Below are 8,341 nucleotides of genomic sequence, written 5' to 3'. Positions count from 1 at the left end.
GAGTAAGTTGGACGTGACTAAGGGGAAGGAAACAGAGTAATTAGGGAATACACTAACATGAAGGTCAAGGTCATGGAAGGAATTAACGAGTACGAAATCAGCTTTTTGGAAGTTGGTGAACTGTTGAAGCACCATCTCAAAGTAAGCAAGGTGGGAGCCAGTAGGAGTGACGAAAGTAGGCAGATCTTGGAGCTCAAGAAGAGGCAAATCCTTGATGGGAAGTGTCAAGCTTCCATTGTTAGTGCAAGAAAGGTAATTGATATAGTTGACGGCGCAAGACTGCGTGAAGAAAGGAGCAGCAACTAAACCGAACTCCCTTGCAAGGTCAAGTGCCCAAGGCATGAAAGAATCGTAGACGATACAAGTGATGGGGTTATCAGTATTCTGGTGCTTGCGGATGACATCAGCAACGGTTTTGGAGCCGAAGGTCTTGAAGTTTTGGAGGTACTCAGAGACCGAACCGGCTGATGAGAAGCCTCCTTGGTCGTAGCCGTCGGAGATTGTGGCTATGGAGATAGGACTAGATGGGTCGAGGTGGATTGTGTTGAAGATGAAAGTGGTGAGAGTGTGAGTGGTTTTGAAACCTTTGGAGTGAAGCCGTTTACAGAATTGGCGAATCGGGGTGATGTGTCCTTGGCTTGGGAATGGCACTGCTAATACATGTCCCCTCATCTTCTCCATCTCTCTCTCTGTGTCGCTCTCAATCTTCTGCTTTGTGCAGAACGTTTTATAAAGAGATATTGCAAATATATATTATTAATAGGGTTGGGTGGTTCTTGTGAGAGAAGACAACAGAGGCATGAAAGGAGAATGTGATAATGGTCCAATAAAGGTGACAAGTAAAACGCTTATATCAGAAAATTTTATGATTATCTTTGGGAAGATCGAGGAGAGTACAGACACACATGGAAATGCAAATAGAAAGTAATAAGAATAAAGAAGATTCTCCACGGTTCTATAGTTAGACTAAAATCTCCTCAAAATATTTTATTTATAGTAGCAAATATGTAATAAGATTTTGTACCAAAGAAACTTAAAAAATAAAAAGAAAAGAATAAAATTTGTAAGGAAAATGGAAATACCAAAGTAAGAAGTATATATATACTGTAGATTTTTTTCTTTTTATAGGAGATGAAATACGGATATACACAAGTGAAGAAGTGAGAAGATTCTCTACGGTTCTAGCTATAGTTAGAAATTAGAATAACGTATTATTTATCATAGGAGCAAGCGAATAATGTGTGTTTACATATTAAAATGCTGTGCTTAATCGATTCCAAAATGCAGTGTATAATTTTTATAAATACATATTAGTTGAGAGTATAGTGGTCCAAATGTCAAGTGATGTATATGTTAAACCTAACAAAGCCAAAATATAAAAATAGTTTATGCATTTGGTAAACATAATAATATAACAAGAATAACAAGGTCATAAAGGGTTCAGAACTAATTAAGTATTCTTATTTGCATGCAAGTATAAATATACAACGTTTTGATATGAATCAAATATTCGAAAAATGGGACATTTCTATAAAATATATACATCCAAAGTTTGGTTGTTCGATTTGAAAAGCAAATTAACATCCAAAGTTGTTTATGGAATCAATAAAGAAGGTGGTCAGGTCAATTTGGCGGAACTGAAGCAGAGATCCCAACCGTTGTTGACTCATGGAGGGACCAGTTGGACTAATTCAACACAGGACAATTGGACAAACTTTTTTTTTTTTTTTTATAACTCAACAGTGATCCTAAAAGTTTCGTAGGCCCAAAGATTAATCTCCTGGGGCCGGGAGAAACCATGTTAAATTTCGAACCCTCGTGGCCAATACTACTCGAACCCAGGTGGCGGGACTTTTCTCCCTTTACCACTAGACCAAAGCGACTTGGTTAACAACTTCCTCTTCAGTAACAAAAAAAAAAAACAGAGTAATATAAGGCATGAACAAAAGCAAGGCATGGTTAAGGAAGTTGTGTGTGTCAGAACGGCTAGGTAGTTGAACTGATTAAGAGAATCATAGCATCCCACGGAGGAGAAAAAGAATGTAGTTAAATATTTTGGCAGAGAGATTGGACCAACGAGCAGGTGGACTGTTGTTGTCACAAGAGAGCTTCTTTTTTGTTTGCTTTGTCTTTATATAGTAGAATATGGAACTACACATTCCTCCAAACTTGGAAGCATAAACATATTGGGAAATTTAAGCAGACTGAGCATGGATTCCTACATTCTCGGAAACCATACAATGAACACACAACAGAAGCAGAATCAACTTAAACGATCATACTGAAAGAAAGACTGGCCCAACGAAATGTTATAGAAGAGGTCTTTGCTTTCATGTGATAACTTTATTTCTCTCAACCTTTGATACAAATGTGTCAATGTTGATATCTGTAGAGCCTCCTTCATTGAGTGACTTGACAGCCAAGTCTCTCCATTTCTTCACGTTCCTTTTCATCTCTACACTCCTCTCTCCTTCCATCGCTTCCTTAATGCTAAACTCAATCTCCTCTCTCTTGGCAATCCCACTCTTCTTGTCTGTCTTCACACGAACTCCAGCCTTCCACACATCTTGTATGTACTTTGCGTTCATTGGCTGATCAGTCCATTGAGGCATTGTCACCATGGGAACCCCAATGGTCAATGCCTCCATGGTTGAGTTCCAGCCGCAGTGAGTCAAGAAACAACCGATGGCTTTGTGTGACAGAACTTGAAGCTGAGGACTCCATTTTAAGACCAAGCTTGTGTCTTTCTTCACTTTCTCAAGAAACCCTGATGGGAGCTTTGCGTCCTCTGAAGATCTGACCACCCACAGGAAGCTGAAGTTGCTAACTGCTAAAGCAAGCTCCTCCATCTGCACATTAGTCAGCTGAGCCATGCTTCCGAATGCTACGTACACCACCGACCCTTGTGGCCTCGTGTCGAGCCAGTTAGTGCAGAGGACATCATCGTTCGATTCGAAGAGATTCAGATCATAGTTGGTGTCTGACTTGATACGTTGGTCTAAGTAAATTGATGGAATAGTCGGACCAATTGTCAACACGGAACAAGCTTTCGACCACAGTTCCTTCTCCTGTAACGAAAACCAGAGTATAATTTAGACATGAGCAAGAACAAGAACAAGAACAAGATCAAGATCAAGAACAAGATCAAGATCAAGAACAAGACATGGTTTAAGTAGTTGTAAGAAAGAGAGAGAGATAGAGATAGATCTAACATGAATTTCCAACTCTTGGAAGCTATTAACGAGTACGAAATCAGCTTTTTCGAAATTTATAAACTGTTGAAGGACCATCTCAAAGTAAGCAGGGTAAGATCCAGAAACAGAGAAGAAAGAGGGCAAATCTTGAAGCTCAAGAAAAGGCAATTCCTTAATGGGAAGCTCCAAGCATCCATTATTTAGGTAGGAAAGATAATAAACGTAGTTAACAGCACAAGATTGCGTAAAGAAAGGAGTAGCAACTAAACCAAACTCTCTAGCAACGTCAAGCGCCCAAGGCATGAAAGCATCATAGACGATACAAGTGATAGGGTTATCACTAGTTTGGTTTTTACGGATGATGTCTGCAACGGTTTTGGAGCCGCAAGTTTTGAAGTTTTGGAGGTAGTCGTGGATGGAATCAGCTGTGTCGAAGCCGCCGTGGTCATAGCCGTCGGAGATGGTGGCTATGGAGATCGGACCAGATTGGTCAGGTTTGATGGAGTTGAAGACGAAAGTGGTGAGAGCAAGAGTGGTTTTGAGACCTTTGTAGTGAAGTCGTTTGCAGAATTGGCGGACTGGAGTGATGTGTCCTTGCGCTGGATATGGAAATGCCAAAACATGTCCGCTCGTCTTCTCCATCTCTCTTTCTCGCTCTTGAAATCTTTTGTTTTAACCAAAGGTGAATATGCGTTAATTAAGAGATGATGCCAATATATATAGCCTGGCTAGGTTCGTCTGGTTCTTGTTTTTAGATAAGAGCTTTTGGGATCAGAACAAATGATAGTTTTGTTTCTATTTTTAAATACGAAAACAAAACCAATTCGCCTTTGTTTTCACTAGAGAAGAAAATGTGTTAATAATTACGAGTTTTTGAAATGCTTGTTTATATGCATGCCATGTGCTTTTCTGTTCTGTATATTTTCTTTTTCTAAAAACGTAAGTTTTACTATTATAAACACAAAAGTTAAGTCTTAATTAAACATACAAACGAGAAATGAAAATGGAAGAGAAACCATGTTTCAGCATTTACTTTTTTTTTTAACGTTTTGTTTACAACTGAAACTATTCTCTTAGAGAGCATTTTTATCGGGAGTTTTTGGACCAAATTCTCAGGTTTTATCTATTTAAAATTAAATCAAAATTATGAATATTGCTAAGAATTGCCTCTTAATCAAGAAGTTTAAGAGAGCATAAGAGACGAGGACGTGTTCGATAAATGTTGGGTGTTGCTTTAATATAAAAGAATTTTTTTTTGTTGATTATCGTTTTCTCTTCTTCCTCTCTCTTTCTCGACGGAGAGGCTGCAAAATCAAGAGATTTCTCTCAAAAATTGATTGCAAGCAGAGAAGAATTGTGTCGTCTCATAAAAAAAAAATGGAGAATCTACTGGCGAATTGTGTCGAGAAAAATCTTAGTCAGTTTATGTTCACTAATGCCATCTTCTTCTGCGAACGTCTCCTCGCTACATGTTATTACTTGCTTCGTGAGTATTTGTTTACATATCAAATGAGTGACAATAGGAAATCTTACTACTTTGATTTTGTGAAGATATGTTTGTGTCTATGATAAGTTGTGCCTATGGTAAGAAGTTGTCGAGTTTAACTATGAATTGCTTTTTGATATAGATTAGGTAAGACTTGAGTCTTCGATTGATTGCTTTGTGTTTGGTGGTTGTGATAAATGTTTGTTAGGTGTGATTAAGAATGTCTACATCAAACTTATTGTAAATTGCTTAGTGTATCTTTGAGTTCAATGTTTGGTTGTGTTAGATTGAGTAAAGGTGTCTACATCATACTTATTGTGCAATACTAATAATAGCACCCACCGACACGTTTTATTGACATTGATTCCTAATAACAACACCTTTAGTTTGTAGGAATGTGTATATATTTTATAGAAATGTAGTTAAATATTTTGGCAGCTGCTGGAAAATTAAAGGTGTTTGCGGCAGTCTGTGCACTTTTAGGAGATTGTACCAACGAGCAGGTGGACTGTTGTTGTCATAATTATAAGCTTAAAAGGAACAAGAGAGCTTCTTATTTGTTTGCTTTGTCTTTATATAATATAATATGGAACTACATATTCCTACAAACCTGGAAGCATAAACATATTGGGAAATTTAAGCAGACTGAGCATGGATTCCTACATTCTCGGAAACCATACAATGAACACACAACAGAAGCAGAATCAACTTAAACGATCATACTGGCCCAAAGAAATGTTATAGAAGAGGTCTTTGCTTTCATGTGATAACTTTATTTCTCTCAACCTTTGATACAAATGTGTCAATGTTGATATCTGTAGAGCCTCCTTCATTGAGTGACTTGACAGCCAAGTCTCTCCATTTCTTCACGTTCCTTTTCATCTCTACACTCCTCTCTCCTTCCATCGCTTCCTTAATGCTAAACTCAATCTCCTCTCTCTTGGAAATCCCACTCTTCTTGTCTGTATTCACACGAACTCCAGCCTTCCACACATCTTGTATATACTTTGCGTTCATTGGCTGATCAGTCCATTGAGGCATTGCCACCATGGGAACCCCAAAGGTCAATGCCTCCATGGTTGAGTTCCAGCCGCAGTGAGTCAAGAAACAACCGATGGCTTTGTGTGACAGAATTTGAAGTTGAGGACTCCATTTCAAGACCAAGCTTGTGTCTTTGTTCACTGTCTCAAGAAACCCTGATGGGAGCTTGGCTTCCTCTGAAGATCTGACCACCCACAGGAAGCTGAAGTTGCTGACTGCTAAAGCAAGCTCCTCCATCTGCACATTAGTCAGCTGAGCCATGCTTCCGAATGCTACGTACACCACCGACCCTTGTGGCCTCGTGTCGAGCCAGTTAGTGCAGAGGAAATCATCTTTCGATTCGAACAGATTCAGATCATAGTTGATGTCTGATTTGATACGTTGGTCTAAGTAAATTGATGGAATAGTCGGACCAATTGTCAACACGGAGCAAGCTTTCGACCACAGTTCCTTCTCCTGTAACGAAAACCAGAGTACAATTAGGACACGAACAAGAACAAGATCAAGAACAAGACATGGTTTAAGAAGTTGTAAGAAATCGAGAGAGAGAGAGAGAGAGAGAGATCTAACATGAAGTTCCAACTCTTGGAAGCTATTAACGAGTACGAAATCAGCTTTTTCGAAATTTATAAACTGTTGAAGGACCATCTCAAAGTAAGCAGGGTAAGATCCAGAAACAGAGAAGAAAGAAGGCAAATCTTGTAGCTCAAAGAAAGGCAATTCCTTAATGGGAAGCTCCAAGCTTCCATTATTTAGGTAGGAAAGATAATAAACGTAGTTAACAGCACAAGGTTGCGTAAAGAAAGGAGTAGCAACTAAACCAAACTCTCTAGCAACGTCAAGCGCCCAAGGCATGAAAGCATCATAGACGATACTAGTGATGGGGTTATCACTAGTTTGGTGTTTGCGGATGATGTCTGCTACGGTTTTGGAGCCGCAAGTTTTGAAGTTTTGGAGGTAGTCGTGGATGGAATCAGCTGTGTCGAAGCCACCGTGGTCATAGCCGTCGGAGATGGTGGCTATGGAGATCGGACCAGATTGGTCAGGTTTGATGGAGTTGAAGACGAAAGTGGTGAGAGCAAGAGTGGTTTTGAGACCTTTGTAGTGAAGTCGTTTGCAGAATTGGCGGAATGGAGTGATGTGTCCTTGCGTTGGATATGGAATTGCCAATACATGTCCACTCTTCTTCTCCATCTCTCTTTCTCGCTCTTGAAATCTTTTGTTTTAACCAAAGTGAATATGTGTTAAGAGATGATGCCAATTTATATAGCCTGCCTAGCTTCGTCTGGTTCTTGTTTTTAGATAAGAGCATTTGGGATCAGAACAAATGATAGTTTTGTTTTTATTTTTAAAGACCAAAACAAAACCAATTTGCATTTCTTTTCACTAGAGAAGGAAATGTGTTAATAATTACAAGTTGAAATGCTTGTTTATTTGCATGCCATGTGCTTTTCTGTTCTGTATATTTTCTTTTTCTAAAAACGTAAGTTTTACTATTATAAACACAAAAATTAAGTCTTAATTAAACATACAAACGAGAAATGAAAATGGAAGAGAAACCATGTTTCAGCATTTACTTTTTTTTTTTACGTTTTGTTCATAGTTGAAACTATTCTCTTAAACTTGTTAAGGACTACTAACATGTGAAAAGATTCTCTACGGCTCTATAATAATTACAAAGAAGTTGTCGACAATAAGAAAAAAGACGTGCGTAGTTGAAGTCTTCTTCAAGTGTACCTGGCGTAACATTATTTATCTTAGGATTTGTGATTTTGTTTTATCTTTCAGTAAATTTCGTATCAGACAATCCCAATGTCAATAATAGTGTAATATGTCTAGTGAACGAACAAAAGAGAATATACAACAAGATGTTGAACCAAAGCAAACCTTTCAACGACAATTTTTTGGCAACGATGAGCAACTGAATCAAGTAAAATAAAAAACAAATCTTATAAACAATCATATGTAACACATAAAATCATCAAAGGTTGTTAAGATGACATCAGATTCTGACCCAAACACTGGCGTCATCTAAACATGATAATAAAGTTGAGCCACTCACGTGGTACATACGTTGTAAATTTGGCTTCAAAGACTAATAAGGGAACAGCGATGATTAAGATTTTTCTTGTTATCAAACACAAGTCGAACTCTTTCTCAGAATTTTGGAGATGATTCACAGACACAGACTGAGTGTAGCAGAGTTGTAAGAAGAAGAAAAAGACATTTCGAATTGATTCAGAGATGAATAATAAAATCTCTGGTTGCTATAAATCCTAACATTGTCAAATGCCAGAGGTAGAAGAAGATGATCCCCATTCATTCCATGGTGATGAAACAGAGCTAGGCTCCATCTGCCAAATTCCCTTGCGTTGTGCTGATGTAAAGAACTGTTGCCAACATAACATACAGCAAAAATTTCAGATACATAAATCGCAAAATAAACTGAAGCGATGTAAAGAATGATGACGGATGTGATTTTGAATTTTACCGTTGTTTCCACGGATAAAAGCATCGCCATATTTGTTCTTTAGCTGGCCATTTACGTACTCTTCTGTTTGCTCCATAGCTATGTTCATATACCCATCAAGACAAGTAAGAATGCCTGCAAACAAGACAA

At 38.2% G+C, this 8,341-nt stretch overlaps 3 protein-coding genes and 1 long non-coding RNA gene across 6 annotated transcripts in view; all 4 read right to left on the bottom strand.

Annotated features, from left to right (window-relative positions):
- LOC104782922 (UDP-glycosyltransferase 74F1) overlaps nt 1-778 on the bottom strand; it is a 2,552-nt gene extending 1,774 nt beyond the window's left edge. Inside the window, exon 1 of one of the 2 annotated variants that reach the window (XM_010507986.2) lies at nt 58-778. In XM_010507986.2, the coding sequence (XP_010506288.1) occupies nt 58-681 (624 nt within the window). In that variant the 5' untranslated portion in view covers nt 682-778. The remainder of the gene's footprint in view (nt 1-57) is intronic. The other variant, XM_010507985.2, reaches the window with a different exon arrangement.
- On the bottom strand, nt 2,190-4,017 carry LOC104782920 (UDP-glycosyltransferase 74F2-like). Its single transcript, XM_010507982.2, has 2 exons — nt 3,213-4,017; nt 2,190-3,068 (listed from the first exon to the last, which is right to left on the bottom strand). Exons 1-2 carry the CDS (start codon nt 3,834-3,836, stop codon nt 2,331-2,333), a joined length of 1,362 nt encoding a protein of 453 aa, XP_010506284.1. The 5' UTR covers nt 3,837-4,017; the 3' UTR covers nt 2,190-2,330.
- LOC104782921 (UDP-glycosyltransferase 74F2) lies at nt 2,190-6,973 on the bottom strand. Of its 2 annotated transcripts, XM_010507984.2 has the most exons (3): nt 6,292-6,973; nt 5,418-6,177; nt 2,190-2,308 (listed from the first exon to the last, which is right to left on the bottom strand). In XM_010507984.2, the coding sequence occupies exons 1-2, from the start codon at nt 6,913-6,915 to the stop codon at nt 5,440-5,442; spliced, it is 1,362 nt and encodes a 453-aa protein (XP_010506286.1). In that variant the 5' UTR covers nt 6,916-6,973; the 3' UTR covers nt 2,190-2,308; nt 5,418-5,439. The 2 variants fall into 2 exon arrangements, with proteins under 2 accessions (XP_010506286.1, XP_010506285.1); XM_010507983.1 differs by lacking the exon at nt 2,190-2,308 and having other exon boundaries at nt 5,216-6,177.
- LOC104782919 lies at nt 7,818-8,331 on the bottom strand. The gene is made up of 2 exons (XR_767091.1): nt 8,213-8,331; nt 7,818-8,111 (listed from the first exon to the last, which is right to left on the bottom strand). It is a non-coding gene; the product is annotated as an uncharacterized LOC104782919 (long non-coding RNA).

The sequence above is a fragment of the Camelina sativa genome, chromosome 4 (assembly GCF_000633955.1).
Source record: "Camelina sativa cultivar DH55 chromosome 4, Cs, whole genome shotgun sequence".
Taxonomy (NCBI): Eukaryota; Viridiplantae; Streptophyta; class Magnoliopsida; order Brassicales; family Brassicaceae; genus Camelina; species Camelina sativa.
The sequence above is the reverse complement of the archived record's forward strand: the minus strand, read 5'-3'. Positions and strand labels throughout refer to the sequence as shown.

Coding starts and splice junctions, on each gene's coding strand:
- LOC104782921 (XM_010507984.2), bottom strand. CDS start 6,915: ATGGAGAAGAAGAGTGGACATGTATTGGCAATTCCATATCCAACGCAA. Junction 6,178..6,291: donor TCCAAGAGTTGGAACTTCAT/GTTAGATCTCTC, acceptor TTTTCGTTACAG/GAGAAGGAACTGTGGTCGAA.
- LOC104782920 (XM_010507982.2), bottom strand. CDS start 3,836: ATGGAGAAGACGAGCGGACATGTTTTGGCATTTCCATATCCAGCGCAA. Junction 3,069..3,212: donor TCCAAGAGTTGGAAATTCAT/GTTAGATCTATC, acceptor TTTTCGTTACAG/GAGAAGGAACTGTGGTCGAA.